At 32.2% G+C, this 20552-nt stretch overlaps 3 protein-coding genes across 3 annotated transcripts; 1 reads left to right on the forward strand and 2 right to left on the reverse strand.

Moving 5' to 3' along the window:
- The first annotated feature begins 1168 nt into the window (after positions 1-1168).
- Positions 1169-3735, forward strand: LOC106757651 (cyclin-P3-1). The gene is made up of 3 exons (XM_014640375.2): positions 1169-1581; positions 2550-2954; positions 3275-3735. The coding sequence occupies exons 2-3, from the start codon at positions 2557-2559 to the stop codon at positions 3528-3530; spliced, it is 654 nt and encodes a 217-aa protein (XP_014495861.1). The 5' UTR covers positions 1169-1581; positions 2550-2556; the 3' UTR covers positions 3531-3735.
- On the reverse strand, positions 3673-8566 carry LOC106757650 (DAR GTPase 3, chloroplastic). The gene is made up of 9 exons (XM_014640374.2): positions 8313-8566; positions 8001-8150; positions 7784-7900; positions 6681-6824; positions 6504-6590; positions 5956-6071; positions 5288-5469; positions 4977-5034; positions 3673-4864 (listed from the first exon to the last, which is right to left on the reverse strand). The coding sequence occupies exons 1-9, from the start codon at positions 8430-8432 to the stop codon at positions 4741-4743; spliced, it is 1098 nt and encodes a 365-aa protein (XP_014495860.1). The 5' UTR covers positions 8433-8566; the 3' UTR covers positions 3673-4740.
- A 4761-nt stretch (positions 8567-13327) lies between these two features.
- On the reverse strand, positions 13328-18636 carry LOC106757105 (ARM REPEAT PROTEIN INTERACTING WITH ABF2). The gene is made up of 19 exons (XM_014639692.2): positions 18339-18636; positions 18058-18245; positions 17285-17457; positions 17083-17203; positions 16933-17007; positions 16738-16832; positions 16491-16566; positions 16292-16399; positions 15719-15847; positions 15364-15432; positions 15150-15209; positions 14921-15044; positions 14685-14830; positions 14529-14592; positions 14360-14436; positions 14138-14202; positions 13951-14068; positions 13730-13854; positions 13328-13614 (listed from the first exon to the last, which is right to left on the reverse strand). Exons 1-19 carry the CDS (start codon positions 18544-18546, stop codon positions 13527-13529), a joined length of 2109 nt encoding a protein of 702 aa, XP_014495178.1. The 5' UTR covers positions 18547-18636; the 3' UTR covers positions 13328-13526.
- Positions 18637-20552: the final 1916 nt, after the last annotated feature.

A 20552-nucleotide genomic window follows, 5' to 3' on the forward strand; every position in this document is an offset into this window, starting at 1 on the left:
TTCGACGCAACATCATTTTTTTATATTAAAATTATTGTGAAATATCAAACAACAATGAAGCTATTAACATACACAGCAATTGCACAACCACTCATGTCACTGGCCGATTCCGACATTATATTAAAAAATAAATTTTAAATTTGATTTAATCTAATAACATGTATATTTATTTATATACTTTAAACTGGATTTATCATTAATTTATTTTCAATATAGACAATTTTTATTCTTAAAAATTCAAAAAAATATATTATATATGACAATGAAAAAAAAAAGCGCGTCTAAATAAGTAGCAATAAAAAAAGTACAGCAAAAAATAAAGAAAGTGAAAAGTAAATATTTTAATGACCAAACTCTGAGTCACAGGACATTTATATTTTTTATCATATTCCCATTTTTTTAATCATCATTGTTATTCTTAATCATAATTGGTTATGAGTCACTTACTATACACTTATGGTCTTTAAAATCTCCTAAGTGCATTTATACTAATACTATTACAATATTGAAATTAAATTCTTAAGCTTTTCTATGAGAATATTTGACCTTTCACTCCACAGATGTTCTTGTTGTCTGCTTTAGGTAAACATTAGATATTAAATTATCCAGAATCACTGTACTCAAATTCCACTAAAGAATATGATAGTTCATTAAGCATCTCAATCAAATAAATTTAAAAGAAGAAAATGTATTTATAAATGTGTGGTAGCAGCAAGAGCATTATGGAAAAAAGACTGTTTTTTATTTTCATTGTGGTGCTTTAACAATGGCCAAATTGCGTATAAAGTTAGTTTCTTCTTTCTGTGACATCACTAGCATATCTTTGTCCAATTTTTCACTGTACCCACAACACCCATAAACTTTTTTTTTTTGTGTGTGAGAATATGGATCTCATTTATTCTTTAATTCTCAGAAAAAAAAATATACAGATATTCTAGTGAAATATTTTTAACTAATAATTATTATCTTATTTAATTATATAAAAATAATCCTTTGTGATTATGAGTTCTTTGTTTTTTTTTTTTAAATTAGTTTTTGGAAATTAATTAATTTTACATGAATAAACTCCTATATAACAGGATATGTGATATAGGAAAAGTTTGTAATGAGAGGTGTGCATATAATATAAATATAATATATGTATATTAAGAAACTTGTTTTAAAGAAGGTGGGACTAAAATTGTATAATTGAAAGCATTAAAAAGAGTTTCCTGTGGAACATGAATGGTATTGGGACATGTTGGCTTTGGCATGATATGATATGACAGTGGTGGAATGCATAGATTACCGACGCTATCTGTTGAGAGAGGAAGAAGGTTCCGGGATTAATTGAAGGAAGAAATCCTTGTGTTGTGTTGTTGTGTGGGAGTTTACAACGGAGGGTGTGAACAAATCATACAAAGACACAACTCTGTCAACTATTTCTGTGCACACAGAATGTTGGAGTCCGTTTGGGTGGGGAGAAAGACATGATCTCTATGTGTTCGCAGCACCACTTTTCCTCTGCCTCACCCTTATGAAGAACAACGACCACACAGCCCTACCGCAAGATATACTAATCCCTTAGTACTTCACAATCTTGTGAGTCTTACATCTTTTTCTCTCTTTTCCTCGCTACTTGCATTGTACTTGCAGCATAGGTTGATTTTTTTTTCTTTTCTTTCTGCTGGGGATTTCTTGTGTCTGTTTTTTAGTCTTGTCTTTCACTTTTCTCTGGCTGGTTTCGTTGGTCAAGGTTGAGTTGTTTTCTTTTCTTCGTTCTTTCTGTGTGTGTGTGTGTCTCTCTCTCTCTCTCTTGTTTTCTGGGGGAGGATTTTGTGGAGTGTGTTCACCTGACACGAGCTGAAAGTTTTGTCTCTGTAACGAAATTTGCGGCAATCTTTGCGGTTTAGCTTCTGGGGGGTGGCGGGGTGGAAGTAAAGTTGGTGACTTTGAGATCTGGGGGGGCTGACATGCAGTGACTACGGGAATGAACAAATTGGGTATGTTTCTCTCTGTTGGTTGAGACAATTGTTAATTTTCGTTTATGCTAGGGAGATAGGGAGTTGGTTCGAGTGGAGTGGACTTGTTGATTTTGGTTCTTGGTTTGGGACAAGAGACTCGAGATCTGGGGAATAGTATGGTTTAAGTTGCTCGAGCCAGATAATCGATGAAGGGGTTATTCAGATCTAACGAAAGATCAAGTTGTCTTGACTGAGACTATATATAAGATTAGAACTTCTCTCTGAGTACTTCAGATCATAAGATTTTGTAACACATAGGATGAGTTATCTTTATGCATTAGGCAGAGGGCTCTTGCAGTTTTATTTTCTTTGGGGAGGGAAGGGCATAACTCTTTTTCTGGTTATGTTGATAGATTGTCATTCTTTTGTTCTAAGCACTTGTGGTTTGTTTGGGAAAACGTTCGGTTGAACTTAGCTGACGTTTTTTTTCTCTTTCAATCCATTAATATTGTTGCTTCTCTGTTCTGTGGTTTGGACGGACGCATGGTGCCTCTAAAACAGACTTGAGATTCAATGCTTAAGTTTATCATGTTCATTTGTTTGCAGCTTGGATATGGGGAGTCTTGCGGTTGAAACTGAGGATGTAAGCTCAGATATGTACCTTTCATTGGGGCTTAAGGAAACAGATAAAGGAGTAGGAGTTCCTCGGGTTTTATCACTTCTCTCTTCTGTTCTTGAGAGATTAGTTCAGAGAAATGAAACGCTATTGGAGGCAAATCACATAAAAGATGTTGTCACAGTATTTCATGGTTTAAGAGCTCCTAGTCTGAGTGTTCGTAAGTACATTGATCGTATCTTCAAGTACTCAGGTTGCAGCCCATCTTGCTTTGTTGTGGCACAGATATATGTGGATAGATTTATTCAGCACACAGAAATCAAATTGACTTCACTTAATGTGCACCGGCTTTTGATAACAAGCATTATGCTAGCCGCAAAGTTTGTAGATGACGCGTAAGTGCAAGTTTAAAATTGAACAAGGGCACATAATATCTAGCTGTCGTTGTTTGCATTATGTATCTTGTGGTAGATATGGTAATGTTATATGTAAAACTGATCTGTTTGTGGGCCTGATATTGTTATATTAGTAACTGCTATAGCCGGTTGATAATGACAACCTTAACATGAGGAATCAATTATAAATTTGACAAAAAAATACGTTTTTAAAGAAAAAGAATGGTTTTTCATACTTTCACCATTTTGAGTAGTTGTCATTGTCTATATTTGTTTCATTCAGCCGAAGCTGTTAGCTTACTTTGCTGTTTGGTTTACAGATTCTACAATAATGCTTACTATGCAAAAGTTGGGGGAGTAAGCACATCTGAATTAAACAGGTTGGAGATGAGTTTTCTGTTTGGAGTAGATTTTAGACTTCAGGTTAGTGTAGACACGTTTGGAAGATATTGTAGGCAATTGGAGAAGGAAGCCGCAGAAACACTACAAATTGAAAGGCCAATGCAGGCTTGTCGAATTAAAGAAAGCTGGTCAAACAAAGATGACCCTACTTGTGCTTCCACAATTGCAAGATAAAAGTATGTCTGCAACAAATGTAATATAGCTGTCCGCAATTAACGGATGCATTGAAATTTGAAGTATTTTAAAGAGAGAAAAGATTGTTGTATACAATTCAACCATTCTTTTACGGACACGGTTGTGGTTGGTTTTACTTGGGTTTTTTTTTTTTTTTTGTATTTTATTTGCCCCTTGTTTGTAATTGCAAGCTTGAAATCACATAGAGATTGTGATGAAATTTTATCCCTTACAATTCATATGACTTTGCTGTAGTACCTGGTTGGATATGTTATGGCCTTGACGGTAAGTACTGTAAAGAGTGGACTCTATCAACGCTGCGCTTTCTAAGGATCTGCGAAACTCCAATGGACGAAGTATGTGTACCTTTAATATATTCCCACCGGTTAACCACTTTTCCCCCTTCTCAAGGTAAGTGTTACTGTGCTGGTAAAGATTATATTGTGCTTTTATTCCTTCAGATTTAGACAAAGAATCACCAAATATAAAAAGGTGAGTGGCTTAAAGTATGAGGTTTAAGAATGGAAATGAATAAACTATCAGATTCCCATTGGTTCCAATCCATATTTTAATAGTATTAAATCATCATGGTATATAATTAATCCAGGTTTATTAATCCAGACCCATAATCGGTACCATGTTCCAGCTCCACAGAATGTGATTTTTTTTGGCCGTAACAAAGAGCAAAGCTACACACACCACTGCGCCCTGAAAGATAGGTGAGGACAAGTTCAAGTAGTGTATATGTGTATGTAACCGTGCAAAGCTACACCATTTCGTCTTTACCATTTTATTGCTTTGGTTCAACCATGCTTATCTGTTTAGCAAAATAAGCTAGAAGATCATTAAAAAACTAAAAGCATAAACCCTCATTTTAAGAAACATCTACCTATAATGATTAAATATATACTATCATCAAGCATACAAACTCCCGTCCCAAAGCACACTACTAGTTATATACAGACACGGTGATGCATGACACCAAATTACATAGTAAAAATGGCTTTAAATCCTTTCTTTCGTGTGCCTCAAGGCTTCAAATGCAGTCTTGTGGGAACATTCACCTTTCTCTTCCACAATGTCATTCATAACCACAATATCCACATTCATCTTAATCCATCTGGAGTTGTCTTCTGCAGTCAGTTTCAGGAGGTCTTATAATTTTCAAATCAAGCTTCGGAGAATTCTGCTCTCATGCAAACATGTGCCTTCACCTAGAGGGCCTCTCCAGTGCCGTCCAACCAAACTTTCCTTTTCTAAAATCTGCTAGGACACGGAATGCTGCTTGATGAACATCTCCATTAAATATTCGAACTGCAAGCTTCTCTATGAATCTGCAATTTAGTAAATAAAATACGCTGTATTGTGTTAAGAAACATTAGCACTGTCTAACCTCTAAATGCAAGACATAAATAAAAGTGAATTAGAAAAAAAAAAATCGCTTACATTTTACCATTTTTACTATCTACATCAATTTTGTACCGTTTACGAAGAGTATCTCCTCCTGCAACCAAAACAAAGACTGAGAATCGGTAGTTTTTTAGAGGAAAGAGAGATCAAACAATGTAATATTGACCACAGAGCTGTAACACTATAAATAACAGAAACACACGTTGGAAAAACATATATGGCGTAAAATGTCAGTGAAATAGTTGACACCGATATCATAAGCAAGGTACCATGAGAAAGAAACTCACTGAGTTCTAGAAACAGACGTTTTTCTCAACTAAAATAGGATTCTCTGTCACGTCACATACCTACTGTGGGAAGCTTTGTGAGCATCTGCACAAGAATTGCAGCAACATCAGCCACATCATAGGACCTCTCTCCGATATCATCACATATGGCGAGTTTTATAGCCGCTGACTGATCACTGATTCGCATTGGGAGTATCCCGGGAGAATCCAGCAGTTCAAGATCTTTCCCAAAACGAACCCACCTATCATAATAAGAAAGAAATGACAGTTTACATATTCAGCACATGTAATGAAAGAACAAGTGATCCACTACGGTTTTATTTGAGCCTAGACCAGTCGGAAAAAATTAGTTGCAGCATAATTTTGCAGGAAACTGTTTTTGACGCTATTAGCACTTGAACAGAATGTGCTATGTATATCGTTAGTTGAGCAAAAAAATACCCAGAATTTATAATTTTTAACATTTGGGATGAAAAATTTACTAATGAAATTCAGAGGACAGGATGCAACCATGAGATTTTGTAGTCCATTCCTTTTTTTCTCATTTTAGTTGTCATTTAAGAATCAAGAATAGATGACATACAAACTTAAAAGTACTGAAGTTAGCTTGAGTAATAGGTTATACAAAATACAAATTATTCATGAATAAAAGAAACTGCTGAAAATTTTTAATACTCCCAATTTCTCAATAAAAAGAATTATTTGTTTAAACAAAATGAATAACCTACCTCAACTCTCTTGTAACTCCTGGCCTGGGAGCTGCTGGGCACATTCTTCGCTTTAACAAACGGTTGATCAAAGATGATTTTCCGACATTAGGGTATCCAACTATTCCAGCTCGAATCTATTAAACAGTAGCATACATTCTTTACGTGATAATAATTTGGGAGGCATTCGAGTGAATGACAACGATCGGCAAATATTTTTATTTATCGTATACAATTTACTTAGCACATTTTAAATTAGAGAACAAGTGATCAATGAGAAAGAGTGTTGTGACTTGTGGAAACAAGAAGGCGCTCGTCTCTTTCTTTATCTAACAAACCATGTGTTGCTTTATTTTTTTAGATGGAAAAGTAGCCCTTTTAACTTACAAGTGAGAAAGAGAATAGCGAAAGCTAGTGTGCAGACAGTACAGTTATTTCTTTCTCCAATAAAAGGTATGTTTTCCTTATTCTTTAAAAAGAAAAGTAGGACTTTTACCAGAGACTTGGCGTAAGAAAATGAGCAAACGACAGTAAAAATGGGTATGCAATAATTACTATGAGCAACCCACCGCACGAGGAAGTAGCCCTTTGGCTCTACGCTTAATATTTACATCAGCTGCTAATTCCTTTGCTAACCGGCCTAGCTTCATTGTTCCCTGTACTGACAACACGTGATCAGGCATCCTGTAAATGAAACTTCAGAATATGGAGGGCTATGGGAGAAAAAAATTATATGGTTTCAATACCATTCCAAGCTTCCCATTGGAGAAGACAACCTTTGTTCCATTCCTAGTAAAATAATCTGCCCAAGCATTGCGGTCTGCAGTTGATATCATGTCTTCTCTATTTAAGACCAAAATTCTCTTTCTATTTCCAAGCCATACATCCATCTACGAAAGAAGTAACAGTAAGATGAAGAATAGGAACGAATCATCCTAGAACATGTGGTCTCGATATGGTATTGGGATGTAATGTCTTGTTACGCTTACTAATACTTCATGTCCCAATATTATGTAACATTAATAAAAAAATTTAGCATAGACACAAAAAAATAAACTGTTGCGAAACAAAGAAACCATGTAAACTGACTGCAACACTTTATAACTGAATTACCTGTTAAATAAAGACGCTAAAACCAACAATAGAGAACTGCAAGAAACAAGTATATATTTCTTCAACCAAATTGAAGATGATGAAAGAAAACCTCTTAGGCTTTAAATAATACGAAGGAGTGAGGAAAACAAAAAAGAGCTCTATCAAATGCAATCGCAGCTAGTTTGGATATACTTCTCAAGAAGCACTTGTGGCAGAAGAAAATAAAAAGAATCAAGTTATGCACCTCAACTTTTTTCCTCACCAACATTAATTCCCACAAGTGAAGTGTACAAGTTGATTTTCACGTGTTCATGTAGTTTAACTCATTTTACTTTCTACTTCTGTGCGTGCTGAGATGTTTGTTCAAATTGGCTCTTAGTTCAAGATAACAATGGGTGCAAAGGATAAATGATAGATTGGGCACCCTTAGGCCCAAGAGAAATAAAATTAAATGGCTGATTGATTTTATTGGTTGGGCTTGAGGAGTTATATATACTATTAGTTTTTACTTTAATTTTAATTCCCTAAACACTAGACGATCACACTTATAGGGTTGTTATCCATTTAACTAGCTATTTAATTAAGGGTTCTGTAATGTGTAACGATCAATGCAAACTATGAAAGTTCCAAAGCTAGTTTTAGCATCTTCTATGCAGCCTTCATCATAGCATAAGACATCATTCATGTCAATTCTAAGCGGATACTTAACAAAGTTAATATTTTTAAATTTTGAAAAAGAAATAAAGATACTTGCCTGTGGATGACTTGTGGACATGGGAATTCGTCCATCCCGCACCTCTATCACAACATCCATCAACTTGAGCTGCTCCTTCAGTTCTTTTTCTGCTTTTGCAATATGACCAGGAAACCACTGCCCCATGCCCCACAAGACTATCAGCACTCCGAATTTTGCACTAATGCAACAGTACAGAATGCATATTAATGGAGAGACACATAAACAAATACCTTACCTGCACAGGGCGCAATGTCTTTGTCCAGTGATAAAGATCAGTGTCCAGGTCACTCCAATGATCACTCTCTCCTTGAAACCCATCAAATAAGTTGCCGTTGGGATTTCCATATCCATTATCCCTCCAACTGGGGCCTCCCACGCCAATTATCTGCATCAAGAAAACTGAATATATTACGAAAAAAAAAATGAAAGCTTGAATTTTTGAAATAGCAACACATAACAAATAACAAAGCGCGCGAGATGCAATATCGGGAGGTGAAAGTGTATCGGAAAAAGATAGAAAGGCGAGTGAAAAGGGGAAAAAGGATGCCTGAATAGTGGGGGATTGGGATGAGAGAGCCGATACGGAGAATCTTCGACGGTTGGGAAGGAAGTTTGTGGGAATTGACGGAGAGTTGGGGACCCATAAAGCTGATAGCTGAACACTCATCACTGTGCTGTGCAACTACTCATTCAACACTCTGTTTGGGATAATACTGAAGCAGAACGCAAAGACGTGTCGATTGAAAGGGGAGAGTGGATTTTTTTTTTTTTATCTTACCAAGATCTGTTCGGCTAATATGGATATTTGCATATATGGGGTCTGCAATTACCTATATGCTAATTAGCATACATTCCATAAGTAGATAATTGAGTGATTAATTATAGAGACAGTTACTTTTAGGTTTAATAGGTTCGTAGGTCTTTATATTTGGAGGTTTGTTTTAATTGGGTCCTTCAATTTTTGAAGTGATCAATTAAGTCCCTAATTTTGTCTATTTGAATCAATAAAAGTCTTTCTGTTAAATGCAGTTAACGCAGTGAAGTTTTTGAACATGTGGCACGCTGATGCTTCCAGGCGGTATCGTTTCAAGTGCATAGGTGGATTATAAAAGGGTGAAATCCCTTTTTAAAAGGGATTTCACCCTTGTATAATCCACCTATACACTTGAAACGGTGACACCTGGAAGTGTCAGCATGCCACATGTTCAAAAACTTCACGTTAACTGCATTTAACTTTTATTGATTCAAATTGACAAAATTAGGGACCTAATTGATCACTTTCAAAATTGGAGGACCCAATTAAAACAAACCTCCAAATATAGGGACCTCCGAACCTATTAAACCTTATTTTTATTTGCACAAAGAAAGTAAGAAACTCCACCTTAAAATTCGTTGACACCTTATTTTCTAAACAAGTTGAGAGTCTAATAGATATCTTTTCTCTTTGTTTCAACTTTTAATAATTATTTTCTGCTTTGTCAATATTAATCTTTACATTTATCCATTTTTTTTTTTGTGTTCACCTCAATCTTGGTCAACTTCTTTTTATGAACACACACTTTCTCTTTTGACTTCTTTATTTCCCTCTTCAATAAGGCAAGTTCATAAATATACTACAATATCTACTCTATTCCAAATATAAGTATAGAAAAGATTAGTGAACTTAATGTTGGTATTAGTATTATGTAGGAAAACGTCAGTGTAAACGAACAATAACTAAGAGAAAGAGGTGAATTGATTCTTTTAAAAAATGTGATTTTTTTTTTCGAAACTTTTATCAAACCGTTTATAAATAAAGATATAGAGATGGAGAAAATCAAACAAAAAAATTTATCATAATTCGAATCAATAGATTCTACGTCTAGTAGTTAATTACTTAAAAAGTGATTAACATTTTCACTAAAAATCAGTAACATATTATAATATAAAAATAATGATTGAGATTAGAAAACACCTCTCTTAACATATAAGAGATGAAAGACACCTCCTTTTGATGTACAAAAGGATGAATTTGTAGGCACATAACTCTAATACTCTCAAATAAAAAGTCCCTTTCTAAGAATTGTGGAGAACACTATTTATAGCCTAAGGTTCGAGGTGGATCAGAAACTGAAAAGACAACTCCCAACTGCCAAAGGTAATCAATTATCAAATGTGATAATCAATTATTTCAGGCCGTTATGGGTTTTAAAAAAGTGATAATCGGTTATCCTTAGTGATAATTGATTATTGCCGAACTTTGGACAATTTTATCTTTCGATAATCGATTATTGTCGCAACATAGCTATACTAAAAAGCAATTTACATGTCTTCTTATGATGTACAAGTGAAAGCAAAAGCCTAATACAAGGTTTTCTATAAAAAATGCTTTAACAGTGTATGTAAATAACTCTTCAAGACTTCAAGTGCATCATCATCAAAATCTCTTCAAATCATCAATACTTCTCATTAGTAACAATTAAGTTGTCTTTTAACGAATTCAAGAAAAATTTCAATCAACTATATTTACAATAATATGTAAAAAAAGCTTTAAAACATGTAATAAAGATAAAAAGGAAATTTGTAGTAGATTATGTAAAGAAAACAATTATATAAAGACATGTTGAATTCTTCATCGACTATCATATTATTATCATTTATTAAATTCTTAAATATGTCTTAACTAATCAAACAAGCTTCAATTAATTCATTAAATTCCCACTCATTCCAAGCATCATATAGGGATAAATTTTTAATTTAAATCTTACATGTTCCAAATGTATACATATGAAATATTTTACCTTTCATGTTCAAAGTGTATACATATGAAGTTTTACCTTACATGTTCCAAACTTATGCTTGTAAATTGCATCTTCAATTGAGAAAACAAAAGGTTATGAGATTTAAACAAATTGTCAATAATTCTAATTAAAGAATAACATTGAGTTATCAACAAGGATTTTAAAAGAATACTCAAAATGGAAATCAAATTTCAATAAGACTCTGTGTTAAAAAAAAAAAGGAATAATACTTTAATTGCACAAAACATCATAATCAACTATAAAATCACAAGAGAATAAACATAAATAAGCTTTAGCCTTCCATGTGTAAGACAATGCAATACATTATAAAATAAATAATAAAATGTATTTGATGAATGGCATAGTGGTGGACGATGATCATTACATTTTGCTAAACATATATTTATATTAAACTTTGGTGATTAAATATGTTTCTCATACACACTTTGGGTTTTGATTTAATCAATCAAAAGTAACCTAATTCAATTGCAAAGATTTCAATGTTGTAAAAATTTTCATTAAAAGGTTCTCTTATAGATATTAAACGTGGAAGAGAAATTCAAAGAGACTTTGTTACAGGAGACTAAATGTATTAGATAATCCAAACTTATATATATGCTTGCATAGGATTTATAAAGTAGACAATTCAATGGACTTCCATATCATTAGATGATTCCAGTAATACACTGATTAGACTATTTTAACAACACACTGTTACACAACTTGTCATGTATCAACTTTCCTTTTAAATTTTCAAGAACACTTTATTTCTTCATTAAGTTTATAATCTTAGGTTCTCTTAGCCAATAGAAAATCTTCCATTTATTTTATTAATATGGTATATAGGCTCACTACATGATCTTTCATTATATCATCTATAGACAATTTATTAGTTTGCTTACACTTTAGTTACATATAATACGAGTTAGAATACTTAGAAAACATCTATGTCATTCTTTATATCATCAAAACTCAATTCATGAACGATTCATCAAGTTATCCAATGAACTTCAACAAACTATTTTTTAATTTAGACTCGTAAAACTAGAACGTCCAATGTAAGTTGTCTACTTAAAATGTCTATCATCTAACATGACTTAAAAAGTTGACTTAATGTTTGGAAATCTCAATTAAAACACTAAATATAAACTCAATTATTCTTAAAAAAAAAGTTAAGATTAATGTGATAAAAATATATATATATATTTATCGATCATTAACTTTTTTTGTTTTCTAGACTTTCACATTTTTTTTTTCATATTTGTGACTCTTTAAGATTGTTGTCTTGTTAAAACAATTTTATAAATTGCATAAATATTTACTAAGTTATACATATTGAGATCTTTTATGTTAGTTTTTAATAAGTAAGGATAACAAAACTGATTTGACTCACCAATTTATCAAAATTTCGCGAGTCCAATTAGTATTTTCAACCCACTAATTTGTTTTGACTCTTGCTGCCTTACCTACCAAAGTGGAAGACAAGGCTTTTTAATTTTTATTTTTTAATAAAAAATAAAATAAAAAATAATTCAAATATTTGATTTTTGTATATTAGATTATTTGAAGAATACAAATACACAATAATATTATAATTTAAATTATTAACACTTACAAGTTCTAAATATTAATTAAATATATAAAAATAATAGTTATTTTAATTTATTCAATTAAATATATTAATTAATCAATCAAAACTTAAAAAATTATTCACAATAAAAATTGGAAGATGGAGTTTTTTAATTTTTATTTTTTAATGAAAATTAAAAAAAAAATAATTCAAAAAATTGATTTTAACATATTAGATTATTTGAAGAATACAAATATATAATAATATTATAATTTAAATTATTAACATTTATAAGTTAATTAAATATATAAAAGTAATACTTATTTTGAATTTATTCAATTAAAGATATTAATTAATCAATTAAAACTTAAAAAATGTTTACAATAAATTTTTAATATATGTTTATATAATAAAAAAGTTAAAAATAAGAATAAAAATTAGAGAAAGAAATTACAAAGTAATTAATTAACTTACCAACCCATACTTTGACGAAAAACGTTATAATTTTTAATCCATTTTCTTATGACAGATCAACCCAGTCTGATTTATTTTTAACAACTCAGGTCAAAACAAGCAAAAATGACTATTTTACCATCTCTGTTAACAAGTTATGAACTCAATTTTTAGCCTAGTAATAATCATAATACATCACTTTTCTTTTAAAAGAAAAGGAAAAAAACTCCCTAAACCCAAAAGAACACTCAATGAAAATAGAAAACTGGGAAAACAAATTCACTAATAATCCAACTAAACTCACGGGTCACTTTATCGAGAGATCCAGCACCAAATTACCCAAGTTTATCAATATCTGCATACTAATACTTTAATAGAAATATCTTAAAAACTAATAATTAAATACCTTATTTATTATTAATTTAATTGCTAAAACGTAGTGACAATTGAATTTAAAAAAAATAGTTATATTGGCTTATTGTTAGATTTAGTAAAGTTCAAGAATTAGAACAATAATTATTAAGAATATTATTATTTCTCTAAAGTTTGATGACCCTCATAATAAAATAGTATCATGTTTTATTAATTTATTGTTACTTCTTCTGGATGACTTTTGGGGAATGAATTTTCAATTTAGTTGTAATATTGTTTCATTGCCCAATTTTATACAGCTTTGAGAGAACAAATTCATGAATTTGTCCAGGACTTTTAAACTTTTGATCGTATCACCAGGCCAAAACTTTCATTAGGAGGATTCCATTGAGGTGAAGTGTTCATGACTGTAAAAATAATAAATCAATGTCACTCAAACAAAATTACTATTATCCCACTGCATACACTAAAAAAAGAATGATCTGATTATACCCAATTAACCTCCTCCCTCGAAATAACCATCACAGAGCCTTCTATATCGAACTAACAATTACAGTTTTGTACATTGGTTCAAATCTAGAAGTCCTCACAAGTCAGCTGGATGAGATTTGGCAAGTAAATTTGAGAAGAACATGCTTATGTTTGGAAGAACGTGATGTATCACGGTACTATACCTGCATATTGAAAAATGAAAATATATAATAGGATGATGAATGAAATGAACGCTCCCAGTACACCCACACGGCCAAGTTTGGAAGTACTGTACAGGTTGTAAAAATTATAACATACCATGGTTCACGACTCAGTACATCAAATTTCTCCAACATAAACAGTATGCATGCATTTCCTAATGAAGTAGCATTGAAGTCTTCAGCCATCTTGTACAGTTGTACAACATTTTCCAATGAAATTTCCTATAAAATTAAGTTGGTTAGCCTTGAGATGAAATTAACAAAAGCTTTCTATAAAAGAAAAACAGAAAAAAATCATGAAACACAAGTTTAGTGTACCTGAACAATAGCACATTCACAAATACGCTTAAGACCGTCTAGAAGATACTGATCTGCCGCTTTGAGGAGATCCTTAGCCATATCCACACTGACAGCTACCGTTCCAGTATATATAAATCTACAAGTGTCAACGAAAAATTAGTTGTGATATTCCAAAAACAAAATGAAAAGATGGCTAAAAATGCACCTCATCATCAATTCAAAGACATCCCACTTTATATTTGGAATAAGAACATTGTTTGCTTCCCTCTCCTGCACCACAATTCGTAAGACATTGCATTAGTATGGATATTTTCACCTGACTGACGGCTTCAGTTCCACAGATCCACCAGTCGTATTTTAATGCAAAGTGATTGATAAGAGAAAAAAAGGATGAAAACAAAGCACAATACAACCAATTATTGCTTACCCTATAACTGCCATCTAACATAGCACGAAATATGTCTGAAGAAACTAAACAAGCTCTATGAGCATAAAAGCTTCTACCTGAAGAAAGGAAAAGAAAGTAAATTAGATCGTATACCGAAACCAGTGAGCATAGAAAATAGAAGGAGAAAATTTAACAGCAGATACTCCACCTTCAACCAGGAATGTAACGTCAGAAAGTTTTGAATTGTTTACATATTCCTCGCCCAAGTACATCTGCAGCAAATATTAATGGTTAACAAAACAAATTGTGAGAAAGAAAACGTCAACGAAAACGTGTTAAGCCCCACAGGAGAAGAGTAAAGTACCTGTAGACTTGGTGATCGAGGAGGAAGTTCAAAAAGGGAGACAACAGAAGAATGGGCTTTGGCAGCTATTGTGTGAAGCGCAGCTGAAGCATCACCCTTCTGCTTTACGTTTGTTGATTTAAGCATGTCCAGCAGCAAATTTAACCCTGGAAATTTAGAGTAATGCCGAATGAAACACGTGTACGATATACGGTGAGTTAGAAATTAAAAAAAAAATGCAGATATCAATTATTTACCTCTATTGTCAATGAATATAGTTTTACTATCACGAGGAGAACATAAATACGCTAGAGCAATAACTACACGTCTTTGAACCTTTTCTTCAGGGTAGCACATAAGACGTATTAGGTGTTTCAACACCTGTCAAAGAGGAATGGATATAAAAAAACGTGCCCAATACGGTATCACTAAAACAAATGGAAACATATACAAGTCACCCCGCAAAGAGTTTGCAAGAAAACTCACTCGCCCTTGAGTCTTTTCCTCTAATCTTTTTAACGCCTTCACTGCACACTCTGCAGTTTGCTGCAAGTTAAGTGATAATCCCAAGAAAATCCACTTAGTTAGTGAGAGGAGTTGTGTTTACATTAATTACTGAGTTATCATTTAGAAATGTAATCATATATTAAGTGCAAATTTATTACTCTTATCACAAAGAAGAATAAATAAATGAACATACTTGATTCCGGAAATTTCCAGTCTTCAGTCTTTGAAAGCCATCAGCCTTAATAATACAAACAACATTGTCCTATCATAAAAGAAATCGTTACATCAGCGACAGCATGTCATTATCACTGTGGATCAATGCAGTGGCGTAGCTTTCTTGGATGTGAGAGACTTCGTCTCCAATTGTTTTTACATACATACAAACATATATATATAGTATATTTTATATATTTGGCCTCTGAATCTTTTTTCTACATCTGCAAACAAATTATCTCTCCAAAGTATTTTAATAAAGATTCGCCACTCTAATAATTTTAAAACACAACAAACATTGTTGACAGAAAAAAGAACAAGGAGATTAGCTTTACCTCGTTATCAGCAAGACCATAGAGAGAAAAAACAACATTTTGTTGGACAGGCGCCTTCTTTGAGTCAAGAAGTTTAAGCAGAGGCTCTATACCTCCACTTTGAACAATACCAGCTTGATTGTGCGAGTCCTAACATTGGAACGACATGGGCAAAATATAAAGTTATGATAGAAAATGGAAAGAGTAAAAACCAGCGCATAAAATTACAGAAACCATGAACGCTAAACATACAAGGTTGCGTATGCTACAATATAAACACACAACCGTAGTTATCAATTTGAAACAGTGGCGCATAACAACTCTAAGAAAGTTATAGATAATCACTATTTCAATTATTATAGAAGTCAGATCAGAGATAACTTGAGGAATATGTTACCCAAAAAATGATGTTCCATAGGTAAAAAGAGTATAATGCTCATCAAAGTTTATCTTTGAATACTTGATTAATTGACAATCCTAGACCGGGCTGATCAGGCACTGTTATGTTATGATAATAAATTCAATTTGGATTCTTCAATTCTATATTACTTTTTATAAGCATAAGGCTAAATGTTTGTTGCTTCTAGTAATCACCTGTGCCAACCTCCCAAGTGCAAAAGATGACATTTCCTGAAGCTCGGCATCAGAAGACTTCAGCATATCAACCAATGGTGGAATAGCCCCTCGTTGGGCAATATGAACCTGTATGAACCAAAAAATACGGAAGTCAATAAGTGGACTTTAGTACTAACTGATTAATCGTTTTACAAGTTTGCAAAGCTACTTGATCTACCTTGCAATCCGAATCTATCGTGGCAAACTGACCAAGTAAAAGGGCTGCTTCTCTTCTGCTCTCCGAACAACAGGAACTATAATTGAAAATATAGACTAATGAATGTTATTTGGAAGGAAAAGTACAAATTACTAAATAATAACAATAAAGGAATAACTCACTTTCAACGAATTACTACTGATTGATAAACATATAATTTTTTTATTGATTTCTAACAGGGAAATCTAAGACTGAAGCACAACGATACCTGAGTAAACAAATGACAGGTTGTAAAGCACCAGCTAAAAGAACATCTTTCTTGATATTTGGCGAAGAGTGGACCAGATTTCCAATTACACCAATCTACAAAAGGCATAAATTAAGTTGTGTTAGTAGTAGAACTCTGCAAGCAACAACAAACTACCAAAGACATTAATCATGTTAAGTGATTCAAGCATCTTACCGCCTCAGAATGTAATTTAGGATCCTCCGATCCAAGCATTAGTACAAGAGTGGGCAATGCGTTGCATTCAACTATCTGCAGTTTTTATATCTTGTAAACAACCAAGACAACAAAATTTATCACATCAATTTAATGCAGGAAATTAACTACCTGATTTTTATTGCCATCATTTTTAAATGCAAGAGTTCGCAAGGCCCGTGCAGCTGCTCTCTGCACTTTAACATCATTGAATTCTAGCAACTCAACCAAAGGAGGTATACCACCTTCCCTCCTGAATATACCATATGTATATAAGGATAAGGAATACAGTTATATTATTAAAAGTACTGAAGATTACAAAAATGAGAAAAACCTGACACGGGTCTTGATGTCATCATTTTCATGAGCTAAGCTTGTTATTGCATCAGCTGCTCTTTTTAAAAGATAAACTAGTGGTTCAGAAATAGTACAGATCTTGTGTCTCTTTAAAGATTCTACTAGACGAGGCAAGACTCCGGCACCTACAATGAGGTCCTGATGCTCTTGCTGTTTCACGATAAAAATAAAGCAAAAACAAAATCAGAATTCAAATGTTACCGCATCTTTAAACAATGAAAAATGTATTAAAATATAAATACATGCGTATTGATGCATTTACCTTTTATATTCAATAGTCAACAATAGAAAACTACATCTATCAAAATTGACAAATAGTTCTGTAAAATTGTGGTGACTAAGAGTGCAATTCATTCTAGTTGAAACATCAAGAAACCAGCACTAACTTCTGATATTCACTTTGTTAAAAGTAAGTCATTTCTCTTTAGCAAATAAACACTAACAACAGCACTAGAACAATTACATGTTAAAAACAACACTTTATGCCATACATATTATTTCCATAATCTCAAGTGCATAAGCATCCAATACAGTATATAATTGTTCTGCATCCAATATATGACAAATAACATAATAAATAAATATTCCATTTTCCAAACTGAAGTCATTTTATACAATACAGATTAAGATAGGTTCTAAATTCAATGGAAAATCAAAGCCAAGCAATCAAAATTCCATTATATGTTTCCAGGAAAAAACACCCAAACTGCTCAATTACTAAAAGTGAACAAAATGATAGAAATTGATTACTTTGATAGCGAGAAGCTCAATGATAAGGGAACAGCCTTTGGCCACCTCAAACTGCTCATGCTCCGTAACTCCCTGGTTATAACATTTATTCTGTTTATCATCATCGTCATTCCCTGCATGTGACAGTTGAAGATGCCTCACCAGAGCATGGACAGCACCGCAATCAAGCAGAGTATCTGCAAGATCCTCTGATGAAAAGAAGCAGCAAAGAAAGAAAAACATGAAATTCAGAAGAGCATATACACAAATCGAAGCAGTTAACAATGAAAACACAAAGGTACCGTTTTCCGCGAGTACAGATAGGTTGTAAATGGCTCTCTTAATGGTGGCACAGTCTGAGGCAGCTGAATTAAGGAGAGAAACCTGGTGTAGAACCTTCTTCCGGATCTTTGACGAGATGCATGGCCCTTTAGAATCTGTCTGGTCCTGACTTAGATCTCCTTCAGGCTTACGCTTCAAAGACCTTGAAGCAGGGTGAGGGTTTTCCATTGAATCTTGAAAAGAGAAAAAAAAAACGATGAAAGAGGAACGGAGGATAGAAGATGGGAACAAAATTGGAGGGAAACCTCGATTTCGAAAGAAACCATTAAAGAGCAAGATCCGTGTATGCTGATATATATATATAAAGCTTTGTTTTAATTTGAGTTTGGGCGCTAGCTTTCGCGCCAGATCATTGCCGCACATTCTGTAGTCTTATTTATAAATTGAATTTTTACTCATTTTTATATTTGAGTAATTAGTAAATTTCCTCTTACTAATGGGTTTTTGATATGTTTACTTTTCATTTGAGCCCAACAAAAATTCAGGTAACATATTTGTGCTTTTATTAGGGAAACTGTTAAAAAAAATGCATTATTAATTAGTTATTACACTCTTAAATACAGATGGAGTTTTTGAAAAAGTTCTCTTTCTTCATTTAATTTATTTTTGGGAAAAAGTTTACTTCCACTTGAATGAAAATGTACATGTATGTACTGTATAACAAGAAAATAGAAAATATAAACACAAGGGAAAAAAAGTGATTTTAATCTTTATTTGTTATTACCAGAATTCATGGAACAGTTTTGAGAAGAAAATTGAACCTTAAAGCCGTCTGTCGTTATTGTTGAGTAATTTGAATCGAGTTTCGAATGCACCTCAAAGAAAATTTATCTGTAGAATACTCTTGTATAGTTACATAGAACTTAAGAATCTGCCCTGTATATCGGATTTGTATTCATTGAGATGGGTACCACATATAATTCTGTTTGGGTCTAGTTAATCTAAATTTTGATATTAGTAAAATCATTTGTTTTAAAGTAAAACTATCTAAAAATTTAATTTTTATATAAAAAATAATAATTTGTTTTAAATTTGATTTATATTTCCAAATGTTTACTTTTTATATTAAATTATTTTTAAAAAATAAATTAAATTATAAAATATACAATATATAAGGAAATTTATTTTATCAAAGTAATCTAATTTACCTTAAATTTCATTCTCAATTTCTCTCACTTCCAAGAACTTCAATTTTCCTTCTTTCTTTGTCTTCTTTCTTTCTCTTCATTCTTTCAAGCGTCCAAAACCTCTCAATTAATAAAATTAAATACTTATCTTTTTATTTTCTATTTGTACATACATAAAGTAGGCCTAGACTTAGACTATGCATAATACAAAATTTACATTTTAAATTCACCATTTTGTGACATATATTAAAACAACTACATTACTATTGTTTAATATTACAATACAAATCAAGTAAAATGTAAAATAAATTATATGATTATATTATGATTTCTTTTAGAAAGAACCAGTGAAATGTGCATAGCGTATGTGTGTTTATTTTTTTATAACAAAAAATAATAAAATTATAATTATAAAAATAATAAATAATTTCTATTATTATTTATTTTGTAAAAGAGTTTTGTTCATTTAATTAAAAATAATAATTAACTTAAAAAAATGTTTAAATTTAAATAAAATAATAACTCGGAGGATAAAAATTATAAATGCTTATAAAATGGCATTTTAGAAGTGACAATGAATTAAAAATAACAATAATCTATTATTTTAATATTGAAAAAGTTTTAATATAAAATGAATTGTTATAAATGAGTTTCATTATTACAAACTGTTTTACTAGAGTCTTCAACATTTTCTTTAAGGATTCTTGTACCATGTTCATCTATTTAAAAATCAGAGATGACCTGTGTGATTCTTGGGATGAGATCGTTAAGTCTACTCAATCAGTTTCTTAAATAGAGTGAGTCAGTTTTCTACTTTTTCTATGGTTACCTTCTTCAATACATGTGAGGTTTCTCTATCGCATGTATGATCTGAGTCTTTCCTTCAATTCTCTATTGATCAGTGGTTATAATTTTTTTTATACCCTGATCATGTCTTCGTTGTCTGTAGGTGTTCTTTGGTCTCTTTGAGAGAACAGAGTAAGGTTCTCTAGGGCTGGTTTAAGCTCCTAAAAGGTAAATGAAGCTATTTTTTCTTATTATATGTTA

This window comes from Vigna radiata, chromosome 3, assembly GCF_000741045.1.
Source record: "Vigna radiata var. radiata cultivar VC1973A chromosome 3, Vradiata_ver6, whole genome shotgun sequence".
Lineage (NCBI taxonomy): Eukaryota > Viridiplantae > Streptophyta > Magnoliopsida > Fabales > Fabaceae > Vigna > Vigna radiata.